Source organism: Schistocerca gregaria, chromosome 2, assembly GCF_023897955.1.
Source record: "Schistocerca gregaria isolate iqSchGreg1 chromosome 2, iqSchGreg1.2, whole genome shotgun sequence".
NCBI classification, from domain to species: Eukaryota; Metazoa; Arthropoda; class Insecta; order Orthoptera; family Acrididae; genus Schistocerca; species Schistocerca gregaria.
The window spans coordinates 249,621,421-249,636,967 of NC_064921.1; the positions used below are offsets into that span (position 1 = coordinate 249,621,421).

Here is a 15,547-nt window from a genome sequence, read left to right on the forward strand (position 1 = left end):
ATACTGCTAAAACACATTCATAACATTTTACATACACAAAAAGACATAATAACACTTTATGAAAATACTAGAACAGTTTATGAAAAACATTCTATTACTTTAGTGCACTCTAGTGGACACAATCGAAACTAAAATCACAGTCCCCCCTATGCAATATTGTCCTCTATCGGCTGATACATAAACTACGTGCGCGTCCAGTCTCGCGTTACCATCTGTTACTATCCAGCTCTGAGACACATCTCCCACTTAACCGCCTCCAAGGCAGGATCGTTATACGGCGCTACACCTCAAGATCAACGAGAAGACGAAGTAAATGGCGATAAGGTAGTGCCAGAGGGAGTACGCAGATACCAGCCTTCCAGTCGTAAGGTGTATGTGCGTGGAACTCGAGCTGTCGCTGTGGAGGGGAATGATGGTGACGCAGCAGTTTTCCCCGACGCCGGTTGCCGCGTCTATATAAAGGGAGTGCGGCCGGCCTTGGTAGTCAGTGGCATCAGGGCAGCCAACAGCAGCAGGCATGGGCATCGAGAAGTACGCAGGGCGCGTCGCGCTGGTGACTGGCGCCAGCTCCGGCATCGGCGCCGCCATCACACAGGCGCTGCTCAGACACGGCCTCACCGTCGTCGGCCTGGCCAGGAGGGTCGACAGGGTCAAGGTGGGCGTTTCCCGGAAAACACGCCTCCTGTAACCAAACCACTCAGTCCATTTCTTTCTGTACTCTCTCTCTTTCAACTACTACGTGACACTCATAGTGTCTTTCTTACGTATTGCACGCAAAATCACCATTCCTCTATTCTACATATGCTTCTTCTCATTTCACATCCAATTTTCTCTATTATACTCCTTGCAGTTCCATGTCAGCTGTTCCACAATACCACAGCACTTGTCCCACTGACCTATTCTTGTTTTGTACACGTTTTTACACTGAAGACAAGTTCTAAAGGGTAAAACTGACTGGAAACGCGCTTGAAATATAACTATGAGCATACAGCTACATCTGCGAGAGATGTAAGAGATGTACTGACACTGTTTGTATTATCTACCAAAGTTTTTATTTATTTATTTTTTTCAAACAATAATATTGTTACCATCAAAATCCTTTCTGCAGCTATACACCAGAGGAGTAGTAGTTCCCATCCTTGCTTGCAGTGCTGAGAAGCTTCAAGTGGTAGAGCCTTTAACATGCTGGTCACATTCTTTTCAATCTTCTCCAGAGTCCCAAAATGACGTCCTTTGAAGACTTTTTCAAATTCGAGAAAAGAAAAAAAGTCACAAGGACTCAGATATGATGAACAGGGGTGCTGTCGAACACCAGGCATGCCTTTTGAGGTGAAAAATTCCGTCATGGAAGTGGTTGTGTGACAGGGGACATTGTCATGATCCAGCATTCACTTGTCAGTCTCATTCAACTGGCCCTATTCCAGAGCCTTTCAAGGATATCTTTGCAAAACGCTTGGTTGACAGTTTGTCCTGGAGGAACAAATTCTTTATGCCAGATACGCCAACTGTCAAAAAAGCAGATCAGCATTGTTTTGATCTTTGATCTGCTCATTTGAGCTTTCGGTCCAGGAGATGTCTCAGTGTGCCACCCCTCACTTTGCGGCTTTGTCTCATAACTATACCCAAAAATCCAGGATTCATCACTTGCAGTCACACCACTGAACCATTCATGATCATTGGCTGTCCTTTCAAGAAGATTAACGCACGCGTTTCTTTTTACATTTACATTTATACTCCGCAAGCCACCTAACGCTGTGTGGTAGAGGGCACTTTACGTGCCACTGTCATTACCTCCCTTTTCTGTTCCAGTCGCGTACGGTTCGCGGGAGGAACGACTGCCTGAAAGCCTCTACATCTACATCTACATCCATACTCCGCAAGCCACCTGACGGTGCGCGCTCGAATCTCTCTAATTTTACATTGGTGATCTCAGGAGGTATAAGTAGGGTGAAGCAATATATTCGATACCTCACCCGGAAACGCACCCTCTCGAAACCTTGCGAGCAAGCTACACCACGATGCAGAGCGCCTCTCTTGCAGAGTCTGCCACTTGAGTTTGCTAAACATCTCCGTAACGCTATCACGGTTACCAAATGACTGTTCTGCTCAGTTGTGAGGTTTTTCGGTACATTTTTGGCACAAACTTGACATGTGCAAATCTTTGGTCAAAATTTGATATGTGGTGAAAGGGTTTAACAGGTCACCTATCATCCTTATTGTTAAACATCGGTTTTATCACAAGAGCACGAACGTTTTCGTCGATTTTCGAAACTGAAAATTTCCCTCAGCGAGGTTCATTTTCAACGTGTACTTCGTCTTCCAAAAATGCATTGTGCCTGCGAACAACTTGTGCATTGGTTAATAATGTTCGCTATAGGGCTTTTTCCACTCTTCAAAGGTCGCAGTCGCGGATTCCCCAAGTTTAACACAGAAAGAATGAAATGAGCGTATACAGCTTCGTTGGCTGGGAGGGCCCATCTGGCAAAGTTCGGCCGCCAAGTGCAAGCCCTATTTCAGTGGGCGCCACATTGGGCGACTTGCGCGCCCGTGATGAGAATGAAATGATGATGAGGACAACACAACAACCACTCCCCGAACGGAGAAAATCTCCAACCCTGCCGGGTATCGAACCCAGGCCCGCTTGCATGGGAGGCGAGCACGTTACCACCTAGTTAATGAGCAGCTGCGGAATGAGAGGTCCTTAGTTCAAGTCTTCCCTCGAGTGAAAAATTTATTGTAATAAAAAAACTGAGTTAATGGATCAACAACGAACTTAAACGGGTGTCTTACGACGTCCGCCCCGAGCAGATGCAACGAACCAAAGCGAACAAAATGAGATTAAAAAAAAATTCTAAACAGGAGAACTTTGACACATTACCTGATGGCGTATCACTGCTCTAAATTCCGCTGTTCCATTTTCGTAACACCAAACAAAACATAAAAATCACGACATGGCTGAATCGAGCTGAAACGCGGACTATGCCTGACTGTGGAAGGGATGAAAAAACTGGTCTACACAAGTAGAACAATACTGTGTTGCCACATTGCTCGCACTGTTGTCAGTCTCATTACTTCTCTCACACATCTCGTGTACTCCAAGTGTGGCGGAGGATACCCCTTTCCTGCTCCAGTCACCAATAGTGTGAGTGAAGAAGATAGTTCGTAAGCCTCGTTGTGAGCTCGCATCTCTTGAATTTTTATTTCAGAGTCTTTAGACGGAATATATTTAGGAAGAAGTAATGTTTCGGTCGATACTTCTGCTAATGTACAATGTCGAAATTTTAATAATAAAACACGCCTTCATACAGAGAACTCTCTTGCAGCATCTGTCACTATTGGGCTGAGCATCTTTCCTGATTCTTTCGCGCTTACTAAGTGAACCAGTGGAGAGAGCGCTGCTCTTCTTTCGACGTTTTTCACTTCCTCTATCAGTCCTATCTGGTAAAAATATTTACACGAACTGTATTCGCAGTCCCGAATCGTGACAACCATCAGCTATACAAAGCAATGGCGACAGTGAAAACTTTTACTCGATCGGCACACGGACCTGGGTTTCCCACTATGCACGAGTGGTCACCTTATCCTCTTTGGCTATCCGTGCACGACTCATAGCTAGACCCATATTTCTATACCTCGTCCTTCCTGCGTCACAGTCTATACTCATACACGCATTATGTAATTCCTATACAGTGGAGGACATTTTAATTGAATGTCGCTACCGGATGCCGGCAGAAAAATATAAATTTACAGAGCCTGTGTTGCTAACAAGGGAACCTCCTCATCGCACCCCCCTCAGATTTAGTTATAAGTTGGCACAGTGGATAGGCCTTGAAAAACTGAACACAGATCAATCGAGAAAACAGGAAGAAGTTGTGTGGAACTATGAAAAAATAAGCAAAATATACAAACTGAGTAGTCCATGCGCAAGATAGGCAACATCAAGGCTAATGTAAACACAGGAGTGCCGTGGTCCCATGGTTAGCGTGAACAGCTGGCGAAAGAGAGGTCCTTGGTTCAAGTTTTCCCTAGAGTGAGAAGTTTTAATTGTTTATTTTCAGACAATTATCATAGTTCAGACCCTCACACATAATCAAATTCGCTCTCCAAAATTCCAGGACATGTCCAGATTTTCTCGATTGATCTGTTTTCAGTTTTTCAAGACCTATCCACTGTGCCAACTTATAACTAAATCTGAGGGGGGTGCGATGGGGAGGCTGCCTTGTAAGAACATGCATGCATGTCTGAAGTAACATTACACCGTTCTTCTCAACAATACAGGCTACCTCCTTTGTGATGGACTACACATTTCAGTATATCTCAGCCTATCATCTGCCTTACCTGCGGTTGGCTTTAAGTGGTGTTCCTCTTTAAATCAATGCTGACGTGTACTGGCACATATTATTTAATGGACTTGACTACTTCCAGTGTTCGTTATGAAATCGTGCAATAATGTAGTTATGTATCTTTCCGTGTGTTTACGCTCAGTATGTTGTGTTTGTGTATGTTGAGGATAAACTTCCGACTCCAGCGCCAAGTGTCGATTCTCTGCACGCCTCGCTGTATGTCGCTTCGCTTTTCAAGCGCTTCGCCTTCTCTGTACACAACACAATCATTAGCGAAAAACCTCACGGAACTTCTGACGATTTCCACTCCCTTATTTATACACATTCTGGAAATTAACTGTCCTTTAAGGATCCCTTAAAATACGCCTGAAGTTACCTTTACGTCAGACGATTTCCCTCGGTTTAGAAAAATTAGAATGACCTCAGCTATTAATGCCACTCATCTGTAAAAGTGTCCACTGCATAATAGCTTTTTCGTCAGTCTTTGGAACAAAATACACCACTGATTCTGCGTATCAAGGATCCGACAGTGTGTTGGTAACTTTCTCGAAATATTAGGCATTAGATGTCTACACATAGATAGGCCTAGTGTTATTCGCGTACGCGATAATTTATTTTATTTTATTTTATTTATTGATTTATTTAACCTGGCAAGATTAGGGCCATCAAGCCCTCTCTTACTCCTAACCAGGCATTCTACTTATTTTACATCCATATGTTTTAGTAGGCATGTTAAACTATATCTAGTACAAAAAGTGAAATAAACAATTAGAAAAGTACCCCTGGAAAAATACAAACATATAGAGTTTATATTCGTAGATCATAAGTACTGTTATAATTAGACATTATTGAAGAGACAGATTTTAGATAGGAATGCTGGCAGCAGGGAGTATGAGGGAGACTCATGGTGAAGGGAGGAAAAGAATAGAGAGACATGATGAAACATAATTAAGGAAATATAAAGGAAAAGAAGATTGCGTGGCTAATAGAGATACATGAGGAGGAAGGCATCTCAGGAGCAAGATAGGAGACGCTAGCTTTACTATTTGACAGATGAGAGGATTGGCCTTGTACATTAATTTTGTGGAGAACTTTATGAGGATGATAATATGAAATGCTTCAACTTCTTCTTAAAAGCAGCAGGAGATTGAATTTTGCGCAAGGTAAGGGGCAGTTTGTTCCAGAGGCGGACAGCGGCAACTGAGAAGGAGTTTGCAAAAGTTTTTGTATTGTGAGTGGGCACAGTTAGGATACCAAATAAGAGTGACCTCGTGTTTCGATTAATCTCAGAAGCAAGGTATTGGGTACTTGCGCGACGAGAAGTCGGTGAAGCAGACATAGAGTGTGGTAGTCACGCAATTTGTCCGGCCGCAGCCACCCTAGCTCGGAGTATGAAGCACTAACATGATCATGGCGCTCGATAGCGACCGCTATGGGTTCTACAGGATTTACATCAGGCGAACTTAATCGCCGAGACAATGCGAATTCACGATAGAGCTCCTCAAACTCCGGTAGCACGGTGGTGGCTCCGAGACACGGAAGATTATACTGCTGGAAGATAACATGGACGTCGGGGAAGTCATGAAGCATGAAGGGACGCAAGTGATTCGCAGCTGTCAGCGTATCTTCGATTGATACCGTGGGTCCTGTGCAAGCTCAGGAGAATGTCTCCCACAGCATAATATTGCTTCCAAAAGCCTGCGTCCGTCAAGCGCTGTACGTTTCGAGCTGCTGTTCAGCTCGATGACGTCGTTTGTGGAGACGACTATCGACCTAGTGTAGCGAAAATGTGATTCACCAGAAGAGCTAACAGGTTTCCATTGATCGACGGTCGAATCCCGCTGGTCCTGTGTCCACTGCAATCGTTATTGACGATATCATTGGGTCAACATGTGAACACGTAGGGATGGTCTGCTGTGGAACTCTACATGCAACAATACACGTTGAATGGTGTGCTGCTAAACACTTGTGACTGAATCAGCATTGTGCTCTTTCGGCAGAGAAGCCACAGATCACCATCGATGTTACTTCACCGGATAAACGACCCTCCGATCTCCAAGTTCGGGCAAAGGCTTGCTGGTTATTGGGAGCTCCATCGATCCCTTGGGATACGCCTGAAGTTACCTTTACGTCTGACGATTTCTCTCGGCTTAGAAAAATTAGAATGACCTCAGCTATTAATGTCACTCACCTGTAAAAGTTCGTATGCATGTGACAACGCCATCTGCAGGTCACAGTACTAGCCTCGCTCTTTTGTATCTCTGTACACAGTGAGAGAGAGGCTGTTACTGTGTTTGATAGTGCAGCGCGCGTACAACGGCACCTGTGAGAGAGTGGAAGCCAATGAATCATGTGGGCGTTGGCAACTGCTAAGTGAAAATGTACTTACTGGGGGAGAGAGTGGAGTGGAGGATGAGTTGTTTTCACGCACACTATATGCACAATTGAAAGCGCAAAAATTCATACAGGCGCTTTGGAGAGGAATAGTGATTGTGATACTAATGAAGATGAAAGAGAAGTTCCGAAATGTGACGTCCAGTAGCTCGAGGAAACATGAGGCAACGTGAATGAGCACCTTAATCCCCCAAAACACCACGACAAGCATACTGTGGCGCGCTGATGAGCGGGCACTGGACAGTATTTATGAGGACTGCAATAACCGCAGTTACAATTCTTTTAGGAAACTAATGGGTCGTGATAGCTGCTTTCTTTCGAAATCTATCTAGGAGGCGATTACGTGTTGTGCTAAAGGCAGGATGAATGTCCATCGAAGGAAACTTAACACCAAAACTGAAGACTTTATAGGAATAAGACTTTAAAGGAGTAAGAGCATGATTTGATACAGATAAGAACAATGGACCAGTTGTGCATAATTGATACTATCAGGTGTGGACTCTCGAAGCGGCTACAGCTGTTCTTCCGGACTACTTTAAACCTCGTTGCGAGTACGTGGGTGCCTTCCAAGAAGAATGTGTAGGCACATGACTATAGACTTCGCTAGCTAACACATGGAAGAAACCCTTATTATAATGCAGACGGCAGAATCATTCGCGGCAGATGTGAACATGTTTATTAAACACGAAAACATAAGAAAGGAACGCATGTGCAACAATGACCAGACTCATTTTTTATGGACTACCGTCTTCCTCAACGCTACCAGACATAGTGGAAAAAAGCAGCTGCTGCGATAAAGTCTTGTCCTAAAGTCCACACATAGTTGAATAACAGCTGCGCCGGTATCCAGGAGTGCAGACGTAGAGTTTCAATGAAGTGTTTAACAAATTTTACATTTGTTTTGAGGAAGCACAAGAGACGTTTAATCCGAAGACGCAAAGAAACTAGCAACAACTTACCCATGGAACAACCATGTTAATCGAGTAATAGTGGATTTCACAACTCGTTTTCACTCTGTTGGCAACAACCAACTTTCTGCACTAGAATACATCCTTTTATATGAGTGTCAAAGTTTTCATTACTATATAAGTTCATATTCCTGTTGTTATCACATTTCGTATCTGATAACAGTGGTCTTTAATGTTGGACTACTGCAATGTAGATGCACCGAAAATGAAGCAGTATTCCTAGATGTTGCCGGTGCCAAGTCTGTACACCTGTGCTTTAATTACTTCACGGAAACTCTACGTTTTCACTTCGATAACGAATAAAGGAAAAATTAACAAAACAGCAACTTCTATTTTGGGAAATATGGCTCTGTCAGTACAGCTTATGAGGTTCAGTCTCTAACGAAATTTGGACTTATGTCAAATAATAACTTGATTATGACTTGCGACTCTGATGGCCATTATTGTCGGTGACATGGAATCATTTCTCCAACGGTTTGTGCTGCTATACTGCAAACTGGCATTGTAAACCAATGCGGAGATTAATAGAAAAATGACCTTCATGGATGGCGGGAAGGTACAACACCGAATTTTAAAACGTGTCATCCGAACTTGTTAGATTCCCTTCCAAGTGAATTCTTTCCCCTACGTGTTCACTTATTACTTCACCTGTGCTCTTCATTTTTAACTCCCTTCAGTGATGCTGCATTTAAAATAATACCTCTATCTTTTCCTGTGGATTTTCCCCCATGATTTATGTTGTATTATGCAGTACTGTGCTCTCATCGTACACTACCAATAACTTCTTTGTCAGTTCAACCTGTAAATTCGATGCAAGAAAGCATGTTTTGTAACAGAAACCCATTCTCACGCAAAAATCTGCTCCTTATGTGCCCCGTGCCATGGTTTTCTTTTTCTTGATGGATAACTGAGTTTCTTTATTTCTTCCGCTGTGTTTCCCAACGGCTGTTGTAATTTTTACCAGACATTTCTACCTTCGTCCAACCTTTGTCACTGATCTTTTGGGTTTCATTCAGTCAGTGGCTCATTAAAGCATTCCTTTCTCGCTATTGCAGTTGTATTTATTGCTTAACGTTTTGTCATTGCTTCTTCGCCACGAATTACAGTCATCATTGCGGTAAGTGGGCAACCTGTATGACATTTCCTAAGACTGCAAACAGCTTTTCTTGCTGACAGGAAATGGAAACATCTGTAAACAGAGGTAGTTACCTGATCACTGTTTTCCTTTCGTTAGTCCAAAATCTGTGGCATACTAAGTGAAAAGAGATGGAAACTCGTTATTTTCACTTTTGATTTTGACTTTCACTCTGTGGATGTTTGCGAATTCTAATGATTGCACGAAACACAGAGTGCAGTGAAGTTAGTTGAGCTGTTAGCGAACTAATTTTTTTTCTTTGGTGATAGGCAGGAAAGCCAGATTTTAACTTGTGGCATTATACATTGCTGCACGTAACACTAACTGTAGCGAAGGTAATTAGACTGTCTCAAGTACAAGTCTTTTCATTATACTGAGCAATATTTTTCTAATTAATTGTATTTTTTACAGTGTCAGCTGTTACTTGTTACCCTTTAGATATATTTAGTGGTGAAAACAGATAGTCGTTCAGGTATGACATATCGCAAGAAGCGTTTAAGCACTTTCTCATTAAAGTACTTTAAGCGTTGTCTAAAAGAATGCATACGACATTTAATCATTACTGATTTCCTACCGAGGAGCGTGAACACCACTGTTCCTTGTGGCCCTGGCTCTGCTAGAATCCTGTGAGTGACAGCGCTTCATCCGCTGTTTGCTTCTTTTCTTTCAGGCACTAGCGCTGAAGGACGCCCCTGGTAAACTGCACGCTATTCAGGGCGATGTCGTAGACGAGAACAGCGTGCTGGCAGCGTTCAAATGGATCAAAGAAAACCTATCCGGCGTCGACATTTTAATCAACAACGCTGGCGTGATCACTGAGGGCGATCTGACGTGTAAGTATGGGAGTGTCTTCCGGAAAGTTCTTACGAAACCATACAGTATGATGGGTGCAATTTTTACTCATTCTGATAAAAGCATGAGTCTGTTAAGCATCGTTGAAGACCCGCCGATGTTGTCTGCCGTTGGAGCGCAACAAGACATAGGTTGTAAAATGCTCATCCACTGACACTACTTTCATCAATTTTGATGGAACTTATCACAGCGTAAGTACACAGTTGATGGTCAAGACAGTGTCACACAATAACATGCTCACGACCATTAATTTACTAGTAAAAGGGAACTTTCCTTTTTTATGACACATTTAGATTATACAGTCGTCTGAAGGGATACTAAAAAAAATAAATGAAGCATGACTTTCAAACAACGCAAGAACAAACAGTATAAATACTACGGCTCCAAATAACATTTTAGTCGGCCGGAGTGGCCGAGCGGTTCTAGGCGCCTCAGTTTGGAACCGCGCGACTGCTACGGTCGCAGGCTCGGATCTTGCGTCGGGCATGGATGTGCGTGATGTCCTTAGGTTAGTTAGGATTCAGTAGTTCTAAGTTCTAGGGGACTGATGACCTCAGATGTTAAGTCCCACAGTGCTCAGAGCCATATGAACCACAACATTTTACAAAACAAAACACATGTGTAGTAACAAATTGGCTTCAAAAATTCTAAAAGCTATATATGGGAAAAGCGATAGACTTTCTCATTCAGGAAACTGGTCTGAAAAACACTTGTTACGAAATTCGCTGTTACAAAGTGGAAATAGCTTTCGAGATTTAAAAAATGTCTGTAACAAAACATTCATTTCAAAATACACGAAACTGTGACGTTATAACAGACTTATAAAACCAGATGTTTCTTAATCGTGGCTGGAACACCCATTTTAAACAGAAAGATGGACATTGAAGAAATCCGAAAGAGAAAAAGAAAAGTTATCAGGAAAACTGTAGGTCTAAATGATACCGAAGTTGGTTCAATCACACCAAGGGCAAATAAAGAAATTGAAAAGTGTACCAATATTTATTCGGACACGAAAAAATGGAGGCTAATATTCTATTGAAAAATTATAAAAAAAGTAATCAACCAAATTAACTAAAGGTTTCTGAAATAAAAGTCTCCGTGAAGTTAAAACTGAAACAATAAAATGAATCGGTGTTTTAAAAGAAAACTTGAAGCAACCAGGAATAATACATCTACATACATACTCCCATACTCCGGTGCGTGGCGAAGGGTACCTTGTACCACAGCTAGCATCTTCTCTCCCTGTCCCACTCCCAAACAGAACGAGGGAAAAATGACAGCCTATATGCCTCTGTACGAGCCCTAATATTTCTTATCTTATCCTTGTGGTCTTTCGGCGACATATAAGTTGGCGGCAGTAAAATTGTACTGCAGTCAGTCTCAAATTCTGGTTCACGAAAAGAACGCCTACTTTCCTCCAGAGACTCCCACCCGAGTTCCTGAAACATTTCTGTAACACTCGCGTGATGATCAAACGTACCAGTAACAAATCTAGCAGCCCGCCTCTGAATTGCTTCTATGTCCTCCCTCAATCTGACCTGATAGGGATCCGAAACGCTCGAGCAGTAGTCAAGAATAGGTCGTATTAGTGTTTCATAAGCGGTCTCCTTTACAGGTGAACCACATCTTCCCAAAATTCTACCAATGAACCAGAGACGATTCTCCGCCTTTCCCACAACTGGCATTACATGCTTGTCCCACTTCATATCGCTCTGCAATGTTACGCCCAAATATTTAATCAACGTGACTGTGTCAAGCGCTACACTACTAATGGAGTATTCAAACATTACGGGATTCTTTTGCCTATTCATCTGCATTAATTAACGTTTATCATTATTTAGAGTTAGCTGCCATTCTTTAGACCAATCACAAATCCTGTCCAAGTCATCTTGTATCCTCCTACAGTCACTCAACGACGACACCTCCCAGTGCACCACATCATCATCAGCAAACAGCCACACATTCAAAAATGGTTCAAATGGCTGTGAGGACTATGGGACTTTACATCTGTGGTCATCAGTCCCCTAGAACTTAGAACTATTTAAACCTAACTAACCTAAGGACATCACACACATCCATGCCCGAGGCAGGAACCTGCGACCGTAGCAAGCCGCACATTGCTATCCAACTATCCAACAGATACAGCTTGATGCACCACACAGAAAAAAGTTACGCAAAGAATTCTGGACTGGACAGTTGGCCTGACAAGTACATTGACAGCAAAAAATTACAACACTAGGTAAGACGTGCCACCTAAACGAAAGTTGGTAGGCGTGTTCCTACAGTTGAGAGATGATGTGTATTCAAATTTCGTGCCAGTCGCATAATACACTCCTGGAAATTGAAATAAGAACACAGTGAATTCATTGTCCAGGAAGGGGAAACTTTATTGACACATTCCTGGGGTCAGATACATCACATGATCACACTGACAGAACCACAAGCACATAGACACAGGCAACAGAGCATGCACCATGTCGGCACTAGTACAGTGTATATCCACCTTTCGCAGCAATGCAGGCTGCTATTCTCCCATGGAGACGATCGTAGAGATGCTGGATGTAGTCCTGTGGAACGGCTTGCCATGCCATTTCCACCTGGCGCCTCAGTTGGACCAGCGTTCGTGCTGGACGTGCAGACCGCGTGAGACGACGCTTCATCCAGTCCCAAACATACGCAATGGGGGTCAGATCCGGAGATCTTGCTGGCCAGGGTAGTTGACTTACACCTTCTAGAGCACGTTGGGTGGCACGGGATACATGCGGACGTGCATTGTCCTGTTGGAACAGCAAGTTCCCTTGCCGGTCTAGGAATGGTAGAACGATGGGTTCGATGACGGTTTGGATGTACCGTGCACTATTCAGTGTCCCCTCGACGATCACCAGAGGTGTACGGCAAGTGTAGGAGATCGCTCCCCACACCATGATGCCGGGTGTTGGTCCTGTGTGCCTCGGTCGTATGCAGTCCTGATTGTGGCGCTCACCTGCACGGCGCCAAACACGCATACGACCATCATTGGCACCAAGGCAGAAGCGACTCTCATCGCTGAAGACGACACGTCTCCATTCATCCCTCCATTCACGCCTGTCGCGACACCACTGGAGGCGGGCTGCACGATGTTGGGGCGTGAGCGGAAGACGGCCTAACGGTGTGCGGGACCGTAGCCCAGCTTCATGAAGACGGTTGCGAATGGTCCTCGCCGATACCCCAGGAGCAACAGTGTCCCTAATTTGCTGGGAAATGGCGGTGCGGTCCCTACGGCACTGCGTAGGATCCTACGGTCTTGGCGTGCATCCGTGCGTCGCTGCGGTCCGGTCCCAGGTCGACGGGCACGTGCACCTTCCGCCGACCACTGGCGACAACATCGATGTACTGTGGAGACCTCACGCCCCACGTGTTGAGCAATTCGGCGGTACGTCCACCCGGCCTCTCGCATGCCCACTATACGCCCTCGCTCAGAGTCCGTCAACTGCACATACGGTTCACGTCCACGCTTTCGCGGCATGCTACCAGTGTTAAAGACTGCGATGGAGCTCCGTATGCCACGGCAAACTGGCTGACACTGACGGCGGCGGTGCACAAATGCTGCGCAGCTAGCGCCATTCGACGGCCAACACCGCGGTTCCTGGTGTGTCCGCTGTGCCGTGCGTGTGATCATTGCTTGTACAGCCCTTTCGCAGTGTCCGGAGCAAGTATGGTGGGTCTGACACACCGGTGTCAATGTGTTCTTTTTTCCATTTCCAGGAGTGTAGTAGCGCTAATAGCGCCACTATGGAGATGCAAATCAGGTTTGTTTTAAATACATGCTGTAACGGTCGTTAGCGTTAGGTACCTTTGAGATTGGACCTGGTGGATTGCTGTTAGTCAAGAATGCCTTTGAACCAATAAAGACACCATTGTCTATACCTCGCATACTTTGAACGAGGTCGTGTAATAGGGCCACGAGAAGCTGGATGTTCCTCCTGCGATACTGCAGAAAGGCTTGGGAGAAAGGTAGCCACCATAGACGATTGCTGGAACGGTGTTCATAAGAATGTAAGATCACAAGACAAGCTCCGGACGACCACGTGGCAGTACCGAGGCAAACTCATCGTTTTCTTCGTTTGGCTTTGGCTCACCGCATTGCATCTGAAGCGGCAATTTGAGCAGCAGTCGACACAACAGTGACACAACGAACTGTTACAAATCTGTTATTTCAAGGACACCTCCGAACCAGTTGTCCCGTAGCGTGCATTGCACTGATGCCAAACCACCGCCTTTTGCCACTTCAGTGGTGCCAAGCGAGAACTCATTGGAGAGCAGCGTGGAGATCTGTTGTGTTTTCTAATGAAAGCCTGGTGCCAGTGATGGCCGTGTGTTAGTCAGAACGAGGCTGGTACAAGACCTGCACCCAACCATTCAGCCTGATTGACCCACTTCACCTACTCCTAGAGGTGTGGTCTGAGGTGTGATTTCGTATGACAGCAGGAGTACTCCCCGTGGTTATCCCACGCACCCTGTCTGCATATTTGTACGTCAGTCTGGTGCTTCACCTGTTGTGCTATCATTCACGAACAGCATTACAGGAGATGCTTTCCAACAGGATAACGCTCGCCCACATACTACTGTTGTAACAAAAACTTACTCTACACAGACTCAACATATTTTCTGGCCTGCTCGAACGCCAGATATGTCTTCAATCGAGCGCATATCGGACGTCATCGGACGAAAACTCCAGCGTCAACCACAAACAGGATTAACTGTCCCCGTACTGCTTGAACAAGTGCAACACGCATGGAACTTCATCCCACAAACTGACATCCGGCACCTAAGCAACACAATGCATACAACACAATGCACGCACGTTTGCTCGCTTGCGTTCGGCATTCTGGGGGTTACACTGGTTATTAATGTACCAGAATTTAATTATTTTTTCTTTTCCCATTATCATTCTTCTGACTGATTTGATGCGGCCTGTCACGAATTCTTCTCTTGTGCCAAACTCTTCATCTCAGAATAGCACTTGCAACAGACGTAGTTAGTTATTTGCTGCATAAAATCCTAATATCTGGCTTCCTTTACAGTTTTTACCCTCTACAGTCTCCCTCTAGTACAATGGAAGTATTCCCATGTTGTCTTGTCAAGTGTCCTTCCATCCTGTCTCTTCTTCTCGCCAGTGTTTTTCACATATTCCTTTTCTCGCCGACTCTATGGAAAACATTCTCATTCCTTACCTCGTCAGTCCACCTAATTCTCAACATTCCTCTGTAGCACCACTTCTCAAATGCTTGGATGCTCTTCTGTCCTGGTTTACCAACAGTCCATGTCTAGGACAAAAACAAAATAGTGTTTTGCTAAAGGCGGGACCCACTAAAAAACATATGTTATTGTTAAGGCAAACACAGGCAAAAGAGCTGCAACATCAAGATGACGAGTCCTTGTTTCACTAGTGTATATTGCTGAGCTCCAAACGTAGTAATTTCTCAGTAATTTATTCATCAAATTAAGATCTGTGTTTAATATTAGGAGACTTCTTGTGGCCAATAACGCCCTTTTTGCCAGTGATAGTCTGCTTTTCATGCCCTCCTTGCTTCATCCGTCATGGGTTGTTTCGCTGCCTAGATAGCAGAAGTCCCTAACTTCATTTACTTCACGATCACCAATCCTGTCTCGCTTTCCTTATTTCTACTACTTCTCATTAGTTTGGCCTTCCTTCGATTTCCTGTAAATCTATACTCTGTACTCATTTGCCAGTTGATTCGGTCCAGCAGATCCTGTAATTATTCTTCACTTTCACTTAGAACAGCAACGTCATCAGCGAATCTTATTATTGATATCCATTCACCTTGAATTTTAATTCCACTCTTGAACTTTTC

General features: G+C 44.3%; 1 protein-coding gene across 2 annotated transcripts in view; it reads left to right on the forward strand.

The window, feature by feature from the left end:
- The first annotated feature begins 468 nt into the window (after window positions 1-468).
- The window catches only part of LOC126336787 (dehydrogenase/reductase SDR family member 11-like), a 136,484-nt gene continuing 121,405 nt past the window's right edge, over window positions 469-15,547 (forward strand). The window contains exons 1-2 of one of the 2 annotated variants that reach the window (XM_050000807.1): window positions 477-655; window positions 9,511-9,673. In XM_050000807.1, the coding sequence (XP_049856764.1) occupies window positions 518-655; window positions 9,511-9,673 (301 nt within the window). In that variant the 5' untranslated portion in view covers window positions 477-517. Of the gene's footprint in view, window positions 656-9,510; window positions 9,674-15,547 lie in introns of both variants that reach the window. The other variant, XM_050000809.1, reaches the window with a different exon arrangement.